Raw genomic sequence first — 17,995 nt, 5'->3', positions numbered from 1 at the left:
AGGATTTGCTTGGGTTTTATTGTCATAAAATGCAAAATATCTTTTTCAATTTTAGAAAATTGTCAGTGTTGGGTTCAAAGCAGAAATTGGCATTAAGGTTTAAGAAAGAGCAGCACTGATTGAGTAATGTGTCCACAAACTGATTACAAAGAAAGCTACCACAGTGATGACATGAAATGGGTTGGCTGAAAGCGTAATGTACTGAGTGTCAGAGAGAGAGATTGAAATGTCAGATGTTAGTCTTGTACTCAAAGCATCTCTGAAATGGCTTCCTATCATCTTGTTCCAATTTAAGGCAGTTTTGGAATTTTGCATCCCAGGTATCCCTGGTGTGATAGCTCTAATCCCATTGGCTGCCTCAATGTACTGTGGAATGGCAACTTAAAGCATCCTGCAGCCAGGCTGCTGGAAGATGCTGGATACTGTAATTGTAGCACATCTAGAAGGTGCCAGAATAGGGAGGCTATGATGTTGAAATGACCCACAGGTCAAATGCTTGGCCATGGCAAGTTGGCTGCGGTGAGTTGGCCATGGCAAATTATCCTATTCTGCTGCTTGTATAGCCATGCTATACAAACTCTTACAGCAGTTCTGCACAGTTACTTATTTCACAAGAGGACTTGTGCAGAAGAACTTGCCACTATGTTGTGATACGTCTGTGTGTGTGTGTGTGTGAGAGAGAGAGAGAGGGAGAGAGAGGGAGAGAGATGAGGGGGAATTTAGAGCAGTGTTTCTCAATCTTTGCAACTTTAAGATGTGTGGAATTCTTGGAGTTGGAGTACAGCTGCCTTGCTGGGGAATTCTGGTAATTGAAATCTAGATATCTTAAGGCTGCCAAGGTTGAGGAACACTGATTTAGAGTACAGGGGTTTTTTTTTTTGTTTGGTTTTGTTTTTGTTTTTCCCACCTTAATCAAAAAGAGATGGAGGAATTTCTTGGGGGCAAAAAATTCAAGATAAAGATCCATCAGCTAGATTGTTTCTGCCTCCATCAGTTGATTGACTCAGGATTCCAACTGAGTTACTGTCCCATCTGAGTGGGTCAAGTGAAAGAAAAAAGAAGCCAGAATCCTGTCCTGATCCAAAGGAGAGGCCTCAGTCCTTTGCATGTTCCTTGCGCAGGGCCACTCGGACATCGCTGCAAACTTTTCCCACTGCTTCAAAGAGAGGGTCGCAGAAGGTACGTATGCACAAGGCATAGCAGCGCCCACAGCACTGCACCTCTATGAAGTAGCTCTTGATGCAAGGCATGGCCCCCCAGATGTGGCAGAAAGAAACACAGGCAAAGAGGAAGCCCCAGAGCAAGGCAAGGGGCAGGCCCAGCACCCCCGAAAGAATCCGGTAGCACCAGTACTTGCTGACAGTAAAGGTGGTGTTGCTGGCCTTCCACACTCCATCAAAGCTGTGGATGCCTTCTGGCTCAGCGATCACATCTTCAAAGTCTACCTGGCAAGGTAGGAAGAGAGGTTGTGAGTTAGCCAAAGCTTTGTTTCATTCTGGAGAATTTGTGTGTGTGTGTGTGAGAGAGGGGGGGGGGGGAGAGAGAGAGAGAGAGAGTCTGTGTGTGCGTGTGAGAGAAAGAGAGAAATTGTTAATGCTAGAAGTATTGAATTCTTGGTCTGGTCTAATCCCTTATCCAAGGTAACAATCCTCACACTTCCACATCTGAATCTCTTCCATCATGGGTAGCAATTTTTCTGTTGCTAGTTAACCACAATATATTTTGGACATCTTAAATGCTAAAATATTTTTTCTAGTTATAGGGAAGTACAGCTAATGACTACCCAAATGTTACTATGCAACAAAGCCTAAAGGCTTTTAACCTCAAAACAGATCTAGTGGGTATGATTTGGAACAAAGATTTCCCTCACTGTGGGTGCGTGGGGTGGGGCTGTTACTCTTTTCCCTGAATCTGAGTTCTTAAACATATTCAGAATTTACTTCTGGTAAAAACCTGTGTTAAATTCGGTGCGAAAGGTTGCTGTGATTTGAGAAGAGCTAACCTCCAACTCATCTGCTTTTCTCTGTACTGAACTGAGCTTTCAAATAATTATTTTCCTTATGAGAAAAAGTCTGAGTTCTGCTATATGTGTTTACTTGCAGCCTGTAATTCTCGAATAGATGGAATACAACCTGGTATTCAAATTGCAATCATGCATTTAAGGTGGGGTGTAGATCACTATTAGGATCCTACACACTTTCACAACTAATAGACAAGGAAAAAATTACCAGGAGGACAGCAGTTAATTTGCATAGCTTTCCTACATGCTACTCTCAGTCTTCATTTAGGCCAGGGATGTCAAATCTGCAGTGTCAAGGTGGCGTCACGTGATGTATCTGGACTTTCCCCCCCTTCGCTAAACCAGGTGTGGGTGGGGCCAGCATATGATGCATCTGGCCTGTGGGCCGGGCCATGAGTTTGACATCCCTGATTTAGGCAACCCCAGCATGTCTTTCACTTCCAATCTTCAGAGCAACTTCCTTGCCTTTTGGAGCTGTCATTGTTTGAAATATGAATTTTGGAAGTGCCCCTTGTGGAGTAAAGAGCAGGTGAGTGACTGCCTCAGCAGGGGGTGAAATCTGATTTCCCAGGAGCACCGTGTCAAGAAAGTTTTCCAGAAGAGGCCTCATTGAAAGAATTGCAAAATCAGGACAGGGGCAGTTTTGCTAGTGAGTTGACCTTCCACCAGATATTAGCAGGAAGTGGGATGGATTTATTATTCGTTTCAAGAACCAAAATATTTAATTATTTGGAAATTAAGCATGATCAAGGACAAATTGGAGTCACTGTGATGGTTTAAATTATGCATTGTTTTTAATTGTTGGCGGATATCCTGCTTTTATCGAGAAGGATAGTGCTAGAAGTAGTTTTGCATTACAAGCAAAAATCCAACTTAAAAGCTTCTAGGAACAGAGTTCAACTCTTCTCCCATTGTGCAAAGGATTAGAGCAGCATTTCCCAACCTCAGTAGCTTTAAGCTGTGTGGATTTCAACTCCCAGAATTCCCTTGGTCAGCATGGGGAGTTGAAATCCACACAGCTTAAAGTTGCTGAGGTTGAGAAACACTGAATTAGAACACTGCTATAGTATATGATTAGTCTTAGGCTGATTATCCCTTCCCAAGTGTCATTTTTAAAATTTTATCTTTACTCCATAATCCTTTTCAGAACCTTGTTAGCTTTCTTGCAAAGTGAGCTAATCAGCAAAACATTGAATTAAAGAGAACTACATTCTTTTCCTTTGGCCTTGATTAACTTTAAGAAGTAAAAACTGCCATTAGATACCCAGAAAAAAAGGAAGGTATGGGAAGAAGACTTCCTATTTCCCCCCTCCTCTTTAGCGATTTATGTGGATAATGTGCTTGCAGAACATTAATCATTAAAAAGGTAATTGTCACATATAATACCCACAAGAATTCTGGGTTTAAGCTTTTATTTGCAGTGGGAGCTAATTTTACAGGCTCCTTAGAAAATTTCAAGGAAAGAATGGTCTAAAAGGAAACCAGCCTGTTTGAACCTGATTGGTATTTTGAGAGCCTGTTTTGGTCCACCTCACAAAATGGCTGCCACAGGGCTCTTGCTTATTCACAAAATGGTGATTTTGTTTGTGTGAAATATAATAATTCTTGTTCACAAGAAAGAAGGATGCTGGGATTATTATGCATCTTCCTCTAGATCCCCATGAACTTCCCATTGTCACTCCTAGTTGATCATAGTGGGTTGAGAGTTATTTCTTTCTTTCTTTGCTGGGGAGGAGACAAAAACAGTAAATTATAGGGACCAGCTGTTTCTATTTCTAAAATTGCCTATATATTCCATCATAGAGATGAAATATTGACTGGCTTATTTTTGCAGCATTGCATCAGGTGTTTATGCCCAATGGAGTGTCTTTGAAATCCTTCATTTGAAGACCTGAGACTGTAGTCTAATGAAAGAGATTGCTTACACCAGATTTTCTCAACCTTGGTGACTTAGATGTGTGGATTTCAACTCCCAAAATTCAGCATGTGGCTGGCTGGCGAATTCTGGGAATTGAAGTCTGCATACCTTAAAATTGCTAAGATTGAGAATAGCTGCCTTACACTAAGACTAGGATAGAACAAGTACTCTGGTGGCTGGAGATAATAAAGTCATAGCCCAGCTTTTCTAAAAGAAGCTACTTTGAAGATTAATTTGGGATACATCACATTCTCTTGGCCTAATGAGCAACACAGAAATAGCAAAACACCCAGTTTTCCTGTTGCATATTTAGAAGCCAAAAATCATGATATGAATTCTTAACTCTGAATTGCACCTACCTATTTTGCCTCATGTACAAAGATATGAATCTAGTTCACTTTTTAGTATAATGGCAAAGTAAATGTATTCCCTAAAAAGGGGAAGGGGTCAAAAGACCCAGTTTCTCCTTAAAATTAATTACAGTAATTATGTCACTGGAGAGTGGAATGGTGACCCTCAGTTCCACTTCCCCATATCCTGCTAAACACAGTGACGAGAGAGAGAGAAGGCCATTCCCTCTCCTCCATTCTTGCTTCTCAACGGCATTGACTGCTACCAATTGCTAAAAGTCCAGCTTCTATGATGTTTGGAAGAAATGCTGAGGAAAGTGCAGTTGAGTATGAATTTCTAAAAAAAGTTGCCCTTCTTGTAATTGTATTCATTGTTTTTTTAATTATTTTAGGTATATGTTTATTAATAATAGAGCCTTTTATTAAGGATTGCAAGAAAAAATGTTGTTTTACTCAGCTGCTAACATATAAATCGGATGTTCCTGTTTCCGCAAGACTGCCTTTGTCATGTGACACTAGAGGGGGCTATTGTGCTGTTTTGTTTCTGGGCTGCCTCCAAGCGTCCAGATTGGGTGAAAAGTGCTGGACATTGGAATTGATCTGAACCACACCCGGCTCTTCAGACATTTTTGTGAGAGCCCCAGAAGTGCATGGTGCCAGCTATACCTTCTTGCCTAGACATCTCGCCCTCTTTTCTCCCTCTGTTCAATTACAAACACTATCTTTTCTACTTTCTCTTTCCCAATTTTTCTAACCTTTCCAAAATCAGTCATTGCCTGGCAAGCAAGAGGGGTCCTTCTTTGTGACTTAGGTTTTGGGAAAGCGATTCCATTAAAAAAAAACACACACAAAGGAGTCTGAAACCCACCTAGGAATACAATGTGCTAAATTCTAAAAACAATGAATTAAAATAGTAAAACTAAACCACAAGCTAGCTTTTAAAAATAATACATCCCTTGGGAAGCAACCATTCTTTTTGGAGGTGAGGGGAGGAGAGAGAGAGCGAAAGCATAAATTTATGCAGTACATTGTGTGAAGAATAAAATTCTTAGCTTGGAGGAGTGGAAGTACCCTTCTGTTTATCTCATCTATATCTAGAGTGATATATGCAACAACTCTTTGCAGGAACATTATTTCTATATACCATGCGTTCGCCTTATGTAGTTCATACTGTTGTAGTAGAAGGGTAGGGAAGATGACTGGAGAAAGTGCACAGGAAGTCCTGTTACCTAGGCAAAAGGGGCCAAAGTATTTATTCTGTTATTCTCTGTTAAATCCAGACCCACAAGATAACATTTAGGGAGCGGCTCAGGCAGACCTGTCTCTGATTCAATGAAGTACAAGGAGGAAGAGGAAGGATAGCACAATCAAGCTTGCCAGATTCTGTCACTATACCCAGTCTCAACAAAAATACAGAGTATTAGCCTTCCTGTGGAATTGATTGATTTCCTGATCTGATCTATCTAATGAGGCCGACTCCTTGCTTCTTCTTTTCAATCTGAAGGGAAGTTTGCTAAAAGAATTGCTCTATGTTGCTGCCGCAACTTTTTTATCCCATGCCCTGGGAGATGTGCTCACCTTGACCACCTCTTGGTTGATCTGCTTGGGGTCTCTTTCCACCAAATCAATCTCTTTGGTGAGAGGGTCCCGGGAGTCGATCTTCTCCAGAATTACATCTACTACTTCTTGTTCTTCTTGTTGGGCCATAGCTCTGGGACTGTTTCCTATTCAGGATCTGTCTGTCTTTCTCTCTATAAAGCAGCCACCAGTTGTCTCTGACTGTCAGGGAAGAATGGCCTCTCCCCTGTTGCTGCTCCCCTCCCTTTTCCCTCTTGATAACTCTTGACAGAGTTCACAGATAGAAATAGTCCCCAATGGAGCCAGAATACACCTCCCTTTCAATCAAGACTCAGTTGTTTTTTTAGCTAGTCTGAATAATTAGCAGTCTAGGTAGTCCTTTCACTTTTATTTGTTTGAAAAAAATAAACCCACTAAATATAATTATAGAACTTTGCAGATAAATCAGCTTTTTGAAATGAAATTTAAATGTATTGGTTACCTGTCTCTCAGTCTGGATTATGTACATCTCATTAAAAATAATAACCAGTTGGAAGAAAATAATTAGGTTGTTTGAAAGGATTTTCAGAGAGATGAAATTGAGAATATAAATGCATTTTTTTCAAAGACACAAATTTATTTGTGTTGCAGTGCTATTGTCACTACTCAAATGGGTTTCTGAAGCCCTGCACAAATCTGCAACAAACAAAATTCAGTGGCTTGAGATAATGGCAAACTAAGCATAGGCACCAGGGTTCAGCAATATATATCTTATTAATGTATACTATGTTATGACTTTATTTCCAAAAAAGGCTCTTGTTTTACACCAGCCCTAGGGCACATTCTGTTTGGAGGTCAACATGACTTTTGTTGACTTGGCCAGCCAAAGATAACAATAGCTGAAGATGGGATATCTCTATCTAGACGCTCAGTTTAAATATGTTTCATTTCTACAGGCTGAAAATAAATAGCAAAAGCATTTGGTCTTAGAAAATTATCTGGGTGTTGTAATGGGGGGAAAGGTACTCTGAGGGGTCCTTGGTGCTCTCTAATCATGGCGGGGGTTTGCAGGGGTTTCATTACCCATACTAGGTAACACCATCAGTGTTAATCCCTCATTTCAATCCTGAGCTACAAATACTCTCCTTCATTAGTAAAAAGGACCCTCTGAGTTCAGTGATACCTTCATAAACTGATTCAGTTCAAATTGAAGAGACATTGCTTAGCTATTACTTACTTGCAAGTAAGTTTTAAAAAAGGAAGGATATGCAGAAGTTTATTCAGCCCAATTACTGCTATAAGATTTTCATCAGGATTGTACTCATAGCCCATAAGCAAGTGTAGCATCCAGTTGAGGGAGGCTTAAATTTCAATCAAACCTCACAAAATTGGGTGAATAGGATGGGGTAAATTATATAATCCCTTCCTCCTCCAGTCATTAATTGCTTACACAACTTGTTTAGCCAGGTCTGGTAAATACCTTGTGGCTGCACTGATACAGCATACCAAGTTTGGTTAATGTTAACATTGATTAATATAGGTTTCTGTTTCAGTGGATTGTGTGAATCCAACCAATAGGGTTACTTTATATACTTTATAGTATAGGATGCAAACTAAGAAAAGGGTGACCAGTTGAAATAAGTTGTGTGAAGGCAGCCTCTATAGTTGTAGGCAGAACCCCTCCCCGCCCCTGAAAAGCAATATAGAATAGTGTGCACTGTGCAAAGAGTTGAACGACAGCCTTATTTTGGCCACAGGCATTCCTGCTGGATGGTCATTCACAAATCATCCCTGTTAGTAGAAGCATTAACAATATGCACCCTCTGGTGCTAATTAGATAGCTTTGTTGTTATAGAAACAGCTAGTACATATCATGATATAATTATCTTTGTGTATGAGCTTAGCTCAGCCATCAATGAATGCTACAGTATATTTGAAGCAAAAGCTAGATTTTTGAAGAAACTCATAAAAGGCAAAGTTTTAAATACATCTTGGAGAGGGAGAGAACAGAAGAGAGAGGTTAGAGGAAGGAACTCTCAAACAGACTAATTTAACTTAGAATAGGTACAGTGAGAAACACAAACAACAGATAATTGTCAAAACTTTCCCCCTCACCTAGCCCTGCCATTTGGTTAAAAAAACCTCTTAGGTGTGAAGAGATGATGCAGGCTGTAACACCCACAAACAGCAGGTTTTTACCCAGCACTAAACAAAGCAATGGCACTTTAAATAAGTACAGCTGTAACTCACATCCCTATGTACTGTAGTTAAGTTTAGCAGCCACTGGTCATTTCTAAAGAGGGCGCAGGACTCTTCTGCCAGGGTGGCAAGAGAAAAATCACAGGGAAGGTGTCCCCCGTGTGCAGCTGACTCTGGCATCAGCACCACTATGGCCTCCTGCCAGCCCAGTGCCATGCCTGAGAAAGAGAAATATGTGCCTGTAACATTACCCCTGCTGCATGAGTGCACGCAGCTACTTTACTGCCAGTCAGAGCTTTACGAGACACTGTCATGATGGGCACCAGCAGCTGTAGGGTGTACTATCCCTAGGGCTGTGGGCAGAAGAAATGGGGCATGTTAAAAGTGTGGAGATGTATGTGTATGTGTGTGCCTGATTGGGTGGTATTAGGCAGAGAACAGAGGCAGTCACTAAATCTAAGGCACATGTAAACGGGCAAGTACCAGCCTGCATTTTGTATAAATAATTCTGCTGCCATGAGCTTCTATTTCAGCCCCAGCCCTGTCACTGCTGCCAAGGAGTGAGTCTGCGCAGGGCGGACAAAAGGCCATAGATGGGGGGAAGATAGGTGAGTGGGGAGAGCTGAAGTGCCTCAGCAGTTGTAAGTGGTGGCAGGCAACCAGGCATCCAAATTTTGATCATATGATTGTGGGTGTGGGGGCACTTCAATAGTCATAACTTCAAGGACCTGTTGTAACTCACTTTTTTCAGCGCTATCGTAACATCAAGCAGTAGCTGAATGAATGCTCATAAATCGAGGACTACCTGTAAAGTTTAATTCTTGGCAGCTGAATTGCAGCACGATTTTAGGGCAAAAATAGTTTCTTCTTCCTCCCATTGTTGTCAGCCTATGGAATAACTAGCCTTAACTCTATTACTTGTGTGTGATGTGGGATGGTGTGGTCTTGGTGTGGAGAGAAAGGGTGCCTGGTCTGAGGGATTTAGCCTTAATGATAGGTTGCTGATGTGAAGGTGACCTGCGTTGTGTTACTGAGCTGTATGTCAACCTGGGTTATCTTAAAAGTTCAGGAAACCTATGTCCCAATTGCTTGGCAGGCAAATTGGGGTGTGTGGAGGTGGGGTTCAGACTGAAGCAAGAATTGATCATATGGTACATCAGGAAATCTCGCTCCACCCTTCCTAATTTGTCACCCAGGTTATTGTTGGGTATACATTTGATAGAACTGCATTCAGAAATAACTGAGTGGCAGGTCACAGAAACAGCACAGGGGCTTCCAGGAGCACCAAGGATTGCCTCATCCAGACCTCACCCTTTCACTGCACCTGTGATCTGTCATTTAAGCCACAACAGGAAATTGGCCGAATTCTGGTTCTATTCACCCCCTGTCTCAAATACTGTAGGTAGTTGTTGTATGTAAAGGAATGCCAGCTAACAACATGCAGCTGCAGCCAGCTGTTTCTGGAAGTATTCTGGTGAACAGTAGAAATGCTGCTGGCCTAGGTAAGGGGGTGTCCCACAGGTAATAAAAACAGTAGTGATGGTGGTCACTTATTGACCAGAATAGGGACTGGCAGCTCTGTTGCTAAGCAGTGTAGTTGTTAAACATGATGTTATGCAACCACACTAATTTAATTGGTCCTGTCAATTCTGGCTGCAGTTGTTAAGTGAATCATCATGGGTCATTAAGTGCAATGTTATATGACTGTGGCTTGCAGCTTCCTGCTGGTTTTTCCATTGACTTTGTTGGAATCCAGCTGTGAAGTTTTCAGATGGTGCTCCCATAACTGCAGAATGCTCTGACTGTTGTAAAAGTGAGCTGGTCTCCAAGCATCTGAATCATGGTCACCTGGCCATGGAGATACTACACTGGCTAGTCATAAGTCTCTATTTTCAGCCACTGAATGAGTAATTGGCCATTGAATGAGTAATTGGTAAGTGAGGGCTACTTGAAGAAAGCATTCACCTCGCACAGCTAGCAAAACCCAACTCTTTCCCAGTACATTGACCTCCAGGAAGAGAGTGCTAATTCTGTGTTTTAAACTTAGACCTATTGCTCTTTTGAAAGATCACGAAGTATATTGTATTCAAACAGGTCAAACACTGTTCCAGAAGAATGCAAGGCTCATGTCCATCTGGAAAGCACATAATGCCTGAAAGGTCTTGTCAGATGTCCCACTGGAACTGAGTACCTGATCTCTCCAGTAACCCAAGCCAAATGGCCATGAAAGGCAAAGCCCGGTGCCCAGAACTGATAGGCTGTTCCCCCAATAACCAAAGGAGAAAAGGAAAAACATTACTCTGAACCAAAACAATGAAAGGGGAATATAAGCTGCCCCTGATGTAGGTGAATGTCTTTGTGCCATGGAATATGTTTGCCACAAGACAAAGTAGACAGAAAAGAAACTAAGCAATAGTTTATTGTTCAATCTGCAGGGGTGGGGATTTAACATAATATTAATTCCAGTTATTTCTAAGGGTGGGTGGGGGCAGGACTGGAGTGAATAATCTCTCCATGACAATTTGTTCTGTCAGGGATATCCTGGATTTGGAAGCATTTCCTTTGCAAACCCCACTCCTACAATATGTCTCATTAGTGAAACTTACCCCACCTGATAGCCCCCAGAAGTGGTGGAAGGACAACTGGTAAGAGGACATTAGATTCGGGATGGCCTAGTTGGGCCATTGCCTATCTGCTATCCTGATCTTTTCCTAATATGGATATATATGACATGGATTGGAGAGTCACTGAGAGATAAGAATTGAGGATTAGATACAGGTCAAATCTTGGGAGAATTTACAAAGAATCTTCTGGACACTTTGAGAAATGGTGGATCTTGGAGCACAGAAGGCTTTGGCTGGACACAAAATGGCTGCCATTGTTGGCATAGTACTGTAGCACAAAATACCATCTTATCAGTGAGCAAACTGGGAAACTTATTTCCTAATCACCTTCCCTAGCTTTGCAAAATATTGTTTACCATACCTGTTGCCTTTTTTTGTGGGGGTGGAGGTGGGGAGAAGAAGAAGCATACTAAAAGAAAGCTATGGCCTGAAAGGACTCACTATATTTACTTTTTCCACAATGCCTGTTTGAGTCCTGAAGCAATAAAAAGCTAAGGGGGGTGCTTTGCTTTGCCCATTTCCCATTGGACTTTTTTTTTAAATTAGAAGAATGGGTGGGTGGGGTTGTTGACAAAATAAGGTGATTGCTAAGGGAGAACTTCCCAGGTGTACAAATAGTTTTTATGTCATAGGAAACACATAGCCTATTTCTGCCTTACAAAAGGACATGCAAGGAGACTTGGGGAAAGGACTCACCCATTTTATTCTCCAAATGGAAGGAGTAAAGAAAGCATATTTCTGAAGCTCTATTTGCAAATCTGAGCAAAGGAGAGGGGTTTGGAGAAGAAAATGGGGAAAGAAGTATTTGGAAGTCTATCTTGCCATTCATTCTCCAAAGAGAACATTGGATATTTTGCCTGTCATTCCCCACCTCCACTCCAGTCCCATATTTCAAGGCTTTGGTTAAAAAAGTCCCTTGGTCAATCCTTCTGAAAATCGAACATATTCAGTGGGTTGTAGAATGAGAAGTCAGTGCAGTATGCATCTTGGTGGAAGAATATCCCTGTCACTTTTGAGTCACTGTAAGGTAGATGGCACTGCAGCAGCGTCCCAGGCTAGTGCAAAGAGGAGCTATCAAAACATCCAGGATGCTAGCCCAGAGGATGCGAACTGGAGGCAGAGCCATCGTACACAGCTGAATGCAAGGCATCACACACCTGTTGTGGGAAGAAGAAGGAGGGATAATTTTAAAAGGTTGGCCTTCTAGACAAATCTTTCTTAGTCTTCCTTAATTTACATTTCAGTGAGACAACCAGTTGTTTGACTGAATCTATATCCTGCTTTTCTGCAATGCATCAGATAGCTAACAACAATTATAATGAAAATTAAAAATAAAAAACAACACAAAAATAAGACATATGCTTCAAAGAATGAAAATTCTATTAAAACATCCTTAAAGGTTTGTTGGTAATTCAGACAAGTAATGAATGAATTAATACAATTAACATGGCGCTTGTTTGATCTAGTGCAGGGATGTCAAACTCATGTCACAGCGTTGTCACATGACGTATAACGACTTTTCTCCCTTTGCTAAACTGGGTGGGGGCGGGGCCAGCACGTGATGCATCCGGCCCGTGGGCCACGAGTTTGACACCCCTGATCTAGTGGTAAAGGCACCAAGCATGAGTTCAAGTCTCGCCTTAGCCATGAAAGCCAGCTGGGTTGCTTCAGGCCAGTCCCTCTCTCTCAGCCAACCCATAGGGTTGTTGTAGAGAAAATAGGAGGAGGAAGGAGTATTAGGTATATTCATCACCTTCAGTTATTTATAAAACAAATAAAGGCAGGATTTTAAAAAATCATAAAAAGTGGATAATAAGGAAGGAGCTGGCCTTGACATCCTTTGACAAAAATGCTCAAGTTTAAGAGTGACAATCGAGAAGGCCCATCTTGTCTTCCTATCAAATTCTACTTAGATTAACCAAATAGATCAATTAAGTCTACCATCTAAATTGCTTTGGATATTATTTTCAATTATATAACATTTTAGTACTAGTATTTAGTACTAGTGCTAAATTTATTTTGTACTTAGTACAACCATAACATTTTTATTTTGGATTGTATCATTTTGATTTTCATATTTTTCCAATTCTAAGAAATTCTTATCATAAAGAAGGTTTGTTTATAATTTTCCTTCTAAAATTCCTGTTTTCTGCAGACAGTGAGGTTTTCTATCCAGAACAAACAGATATATTTTCTTCCATGTAATTACTCAATTTATATTACTAAAGTCCTCATTTGTTTCAGGATTATGATTCTTTTTGTGACTAACTTTGGTGACAACTTTGGAGTTGCTGTTTTCCCCTAAATACTCTGAATGTTTGCATTATTCTTTTGGCAACAGTACCATAAGAGGTTGACATTGTAAAGCATTCTGGAAAAATGCAAAGCAGACATTGAAATTAGCCCTGTTGCTGACTCATTTCTTCTTTTGTAATAGCCTAATTCCTCAGAATGCCTTAATTACACACTAGACTAGCTAGTCTGCCCTCCAGTGACAAAGTCGTCTGCTTAAGGGAAATGGTGACAAACATCTCAAGTATATACCAAATGCACTCACAGTTCAGTCAGGGGTGGGCTTTAAAAATTTTAGCAAAAGGTTCCCTGCCCGGTTGCTGGGTGGGCGTGGGCATGGTAGGCATGGCCTAGTCAGCCTCCTGCACCATGGCAGGTTTTTTTTTTTTTTGCCCTCCCTGAGCTCCGGAGTTTTTCCTTGAGCCTCCGGGAGGGCAGAAACAGCCTCCCTGGGCCCCGGAGGCTCTCTGGAAGCCGGAAACGGGCCCATTTCCAGCCTTCCCGAACTTCCAGAAGGCCTGCAGGGTGGGCAGGGCCAGCCAGGAGTGGGATTTGGGGGTTCTCCAAGCTGCACAGAATCTTAGCTAGGGGCTCTCCCAAACCCCTGGGAACCCCCAGCAGCCCACCCCTGAATTCAGTCCAAGATATAGTTATATGTATATTTGTGTGCATGCCCATGCCAGCGTGGTGTAGTAGTTAAGTTCCTGGAGTAGGAAGACCCATGTGCTTTCAACCTTAGACTGGGAGAGTAAAAAATACCCATCAACCAACATGCACAGGGACAGCATAGTAAATTATGATCCACAACTTTCAGTGAAGAGATCTTTGTCTTGCTGTGGATTCCTATGAGCTGAAAGTAATAATTCATATTCTCTGTCCCTCCCTCCCTCCCTCCCTCCTTCTCTCCTTCCCTTCATCCCTCCCTCCCTGCACAGAATGGGGAAAAGAATGGGGCTAGCTTTCAGGATGGAGAGATAAAATGCAGAATTGCTTGTTCATAATTTAATCTACTTAGACGGTTCTGCAAGAAGGCAGTTATATTTCTCACTCTCACATGGCACTTCTGGATTACCATCTCCATGCCTTGGAGATTTCTTCCATGACGTTCTTAAGTTCCAGTCCCTCAATTCACATACAGGAACATAGTTTCCCATGGTGGAAATTTGCATGGGGCTGTCCTTGCTGAATTAGTAGGAGACAGAAGGAACTGAGATGTAGGCAAAGGTGTGTGGTTCTTTTTTTTAGGGGTGAGGATATCTTGGGCCTAAGTCCTCATTTGCTTCAGCACCCTGAGTGGCCCCCTTTCTTTCTCACCACTGTATTTACAAACTCTAGTAATCTATCTTTAACTGAACCATGGTTGCCGAATTTAACCAGGTGTCTAGGTTCATACAATACACTCGGCCATAAACTAGCCAACTGATTTTTCTCCTAGTATGTGGTGCAAACTTAACCCCTGCTGTTGTTCGCCCATAGTCCCTATTTGCATACCTCCCAGTGGTCCAGTGGCTTGATTATGTCCCACTCCTTACTTGCTCAACAGGAGAGTAGGCAGGGACAGCAAGAAGAGGGAAAAAGAAACCCCAGAAATTATCTAATGGCCTCTTCAACTGGTAGTGGCCACTGACATCAGCCCATATTTATGATGTAATGTGGCTTTTTCAAATAAAAGATACAGGGAGTCCTTATTTAGTAACCACTTCATTTAGCAATTGTTTGCAGTTACAGTGGTGATTAAAAAGTAATTTAGTAACCAATCTTCTCATTTATGACCTTCATAGGTCTGAAAAGCAAAATAAAAAATAAAAAAAAATAAGCAAGATTGTAAGCAGAGTTGTAGTTTCACTTAGCAACAACTTGACTTAATAATCAAATTGCGGTATTCAAGTACTAAATGAATACTTGTACTGTCATTTTCTTGCCAGGTTGTGCCCCATCTCTCAAGCCTATATAGTATCAGCCCTGGCATATTCCTACTCCCATGTCCTTCTTCTGTCCAACAGAGAGCATTGGAGTCAGTAGTTGGGTTCTGCTGTTGCTTTCCATGAGATTTATGGTTACCAGAGAGAGACATGGGAAGGCCATTGTAATGTCTGCTTACAAGTGGGAAGATTTGGTACCCCATACACAGTGTACAACATGCATGTGCTGTGGAGATTTCTATGGCCAATTGACTCCTGCAAAGCTTCTATCTGATCCTCCAATAACTGAAATTATTTTCTTAAGAAAAAATTCAAAAAGTGTGATTTCCATTTTGCTGCAAAATCCTCCCATATTGTAGTTTCATTCTACAAACTGCAGGAGGACTTGTTCCCTTACAACTCCTTATCAAGGACTTCTCTCTTATCAAGATGTAGATTGCAAAACTCCAGATACCAATGAGTGGGGCTTTCTCTGATGCATCTATTGGCCATCTAGATCAGGGGTATCAAACGCATGTCATCATGGCAGCATCACGTCACATATCAGGACTCCCCCCCGCCTTTGCTAAACCGGCTGTGGGTGTGGCCAGTGCATGATGCTTCCGGCCCGCAGACCAGGAGTTTGACAGCCCTGATCTAGATTTTGCTATCCAGCTCTGGCAGCTCTACTATGTCAGCTCTGCTGGTATGAGGTCTCCGGTATGGAGAGGATGTGGTCAGAGAAATACAATAATGTAGGAAAAAAGAAAAATCAGACTCAGAGGTTCCATGGGGCAGAGGTTTTCAGGCATGTAGACCAACCTTCCATAATCTGCTTTTGATTGACTGGGTTAGAGGAAGATGATCTAAATGAAGTCCAAAACTTTCCTCTTCGTGATTGTGACATGTCATTTATGATACACCTAATATCCTCTAAGGTAGCACATGATAGAAGGTAGATTGGTGGTAGTCAGGAATTGATCTTTCAAGGCTCTTTTTTTGGCATTGGGTTCACACACAGTGCAGATGTGGCTGGCTATTGATGGCTTGCTGTGTTGTACAAAACAGCTAGTGAGGTTGTTTTATGGTTTGGTGTGTTATATGAACCTAGACAAAATAAAAACTCTACAAAAATTCATTTTCATTATATCAACATATACAGATTTGTTGTTGTTTTTTTAAACCAGTCTATAAGTAGATTCCTTTTACCTTCTTCAGGGATTTATTTTTTTGCTACCCATTTGACTTCCCGGCATTGGATTCCTTGAAGTCTCCTATTCAAGTCCTCACCAGATCTGTCCCTGCTTATCTTCTTTAAAGATCAATCAAAATTAACTAGTGCTGCTGTTTGCCTGTCAGTATACAAACCATGGTGATTAGATTAGTTTAGTAAGCCATTGTCAAGGTAACCATGGACCAGAAAGTTATACAGAGTGGAATAGGGATGCAAGTAACCTGAGAACTACCTATTGCCTATTGCAATGGTTGATAGTTCTCCTACTGATGATTAAGAGGTTGCTTTGTTTTTAAACCAACTAGGAGCACAGGCTGCTGGGAGCGCCAGTAGGTCCAAATGATGTTAGAAGACAAGGCTAAAAAAAGATGCTCACCAGATATGGAGGCAGCCCAGGCAGGCAAAAAGAAAGCCTGAACATAAAGAGACTGGCACAGCACAGAGCAGTGAGATAATACGGTAGCACCAGAGGCGGGAGCTCTCAAAAGTGATGTCACTCCAGGTCCAAATCCGATCAAAGGTACGGAATGAGGAAGGTTCTGCAAGGATGTCGGAGAATTCCAGCTACCAAGAAGAACGGGAATTTGGTTACTAAGTCTTCCCCACTGGACAGATTAAATTAGATTAGGCAGAGCAAAGAACCTAGACTCTGGTTATCTCTGTGTGTAGATATAGCATTGTCAAGCTCTGTTCTGCAGGAGATAACCCGTGAAGCAAGAAATACACAGGCATTAAGGCATTTTAATGCAAGAATAAGCAGAGAATTTGGACAATTGCAATACAAAAGTCCAGCCCTAATTTATTAAAGAATTCATTATGGTGGAATTTCTTTGACTCTCTTCTTCCTAAGCATTAGCAGCCTGGACTGAACTGCTAGTTATGAGGTAAATTACTAATGTATTCCATTCCTTTCTCTGTTCATCATGTCTAATATTCCTTCTCCTTTCTGAGGTGTTCCCATAAATGCAGGACCATGTGTGTGTGTGTGTGTCTAAGAAGAGAGAGAATGACTGACTACTGATGGACTTTGAGACATACCGTATTATAAGGAAATCGATCAAAAAATACAGAACATTTGGGACTGAAATAGGGAAACATAAGTAAGCCTGCATTTTAAAAGTGGGAGGAGACTGAGTTTTAAAGAGGACATAGTTCCCTTGCTGGATGGCCTGGCTTTTTGCAGAGGTGTTCTTACATCTTGGACAACCCAAACATGGTTATTCATCGGTTCCCCTTCTTACCTTTAGATGTTGGTTGATTCCATGTGGATCTCGGGGATCAGTTTTGGGTGGTATGTCGACAGTGGACTGCAGGAGCATGGTTCCTGGTTCTTGCAAATGAGGATCTTCTGGATCTAATTTATACTCCACCAAGTATTTATCACTGATCATCTTGAGAGTAGCTCAAGGCTTCTCAGAATATCGGATCCAGGGATGCTGTCAAGTACCTCCTAATACATGAATCTGTGACACTTTCCCTTTTTACAGCTCTATGTCTTATTTTGAAATTATCCTCCCTGTCTGTCTATTCTGCCTCCTCACGCTTGTCTTTATTGCTATACAGGAATCTGACTCCAGTTCTATTCTCAGCTTTAGCCAACATAGATTGGAAGGAAAGGCCAATCAAGGAGGGTGGATCTTGGCAATTGCACACCCCCACCTGGTATTTTCAGCTATGGGGCAAGCCACATGTATAGGGACAAGAGTTATAAATATGACACTGCCCCAGTGATCCTTGGCTGAGAGACGGAAATGGGGAGAGGAAGGAAGACCAGCTAAATATACATGAAGCCAAACTATTCTTACAACTGGGATTAGGAATGGATTCCATGGAGTAGAGCAGAGGAATTCCAAGGTGGAATAATTATGCTGATGCAGCCAAGTGGGTTTCATCACTGTGG

The 17,995-nt window shown here is 41.6% G+C and overlaps 2 protein-coding genes across 2 annotated transcripts; both read right to left on the bottom strand.

Annotated features, from left to right (window-relative positions):
* Position 1: 1 nt before the first annotated feature.
* LOC113417704 (caveolin-3-like) lies at positions 2 to 6,122 on the bottom strand. Its single transcript, XM_026676204.2, has 2 exons — positions 5,867 to 6,122; positions 2 to 1,445 (listed from the first exon to the last, which is right to left on the bottom strand). The coding sequence occupies exons 1-2, from the start codon at positions 5,993 to 5,995 to the stop codon at positions 1,095 to 1,097; spliced, it is 480 nt and encodes a 159-aa protein (XP_026531989.1). The 5' UTR covers positions 5,996 to 6,122; the 3' UTR covers positions 2 to 1,094.
* Positions 6,123 to 10,445: 4,323 nt separating this feature from the next.
* Positions 10,446 to 17,700, bottom strand: LOC113417705 (caveolin-2-like). Its single transcript, XM_026676205.2, has 3 exons — positions 17,337 to 17,700; positions 16,472 to 16,659; positions 10,446 to 11,825 (listed from the first exon to the last, which is right to left on the bottom strand). Exons 1-3 carry the CDS (start codon positions 17,484 to 17,486, stop codon positions 11,675 to 11,677), a joined length of 489 nt encoding a protein of 162 aa, XP_026531990.1. The 5' UTR covers positions 17,487 to 17,700; the 3' UTR covers positions 10,446 to 11,674.
* Positions 17,701 to 17,995: the final 295 nt, after the last annotated feature.

The sequence above is a fragment of the Notechis scutatus genome, chromosome 2 (genome assembly GCF_049901735.1).
Source record: "Notechis scutatus isolate UNSWTSFEM ecotype Mainland chromosome 2, rNotScu1.2, whole genome shotgun sequence".
Classification (NCBI taxonomy): domain Eukaryota; kingdom Metazoa; phylum Chordata; class Lepidosauria; order Squamata; family Elapidae; genus Notechis; species Notechis scutatus.
Note: the sequence above shows the minus strand (reverse complement) of the source record. Positions and strands in the feature narration are given on the sequence as shown.

What these genes read in the sequence shown, in the direction of transcription:
- LOC113417705 (XM_026676205.2), bottom strand. Translation starts at nt 17,486, where the DNA reads ATGATCAGTGATAAATACTTGGTGGAGTATAAATTAGATCCAGAAGAT. An exon ending in GAATCAACCAACATCTAAAG is followed by an intron (nt 16,660 to 17,336) that starts GTAAGAAGGGGA and finishes TCTTCTTGGTAG; the next exon opens with CTGGAATTCTCCGACATCCT. An exon ending in CTGGGCTGCCTCCATATCTG is followed by an intron (nt 11,826 to 16,471) that starts GTGAGCATCTTT and finishes TTCCCACAACAG; the next exon opens with GTGTGTGATGCCTTGCATTC.
- LOC113417704 (XM_026676204.2), bottom strand. Translation starts at nt 5,995, where the DNA reads ATGGCCCAACAAGAAGAACAAGAAGTAGTAGATGTAATTCTGGAGAAG. An exon ending in TCAACCAAGAGGTGGTCAAG is followed by an intron (nt 1,446 to 5,866) that starts GTGAGCACATCT and finishes CTACCTTGCCAG; the next exon opens with GTAGACTTTGAAGATGTGAT.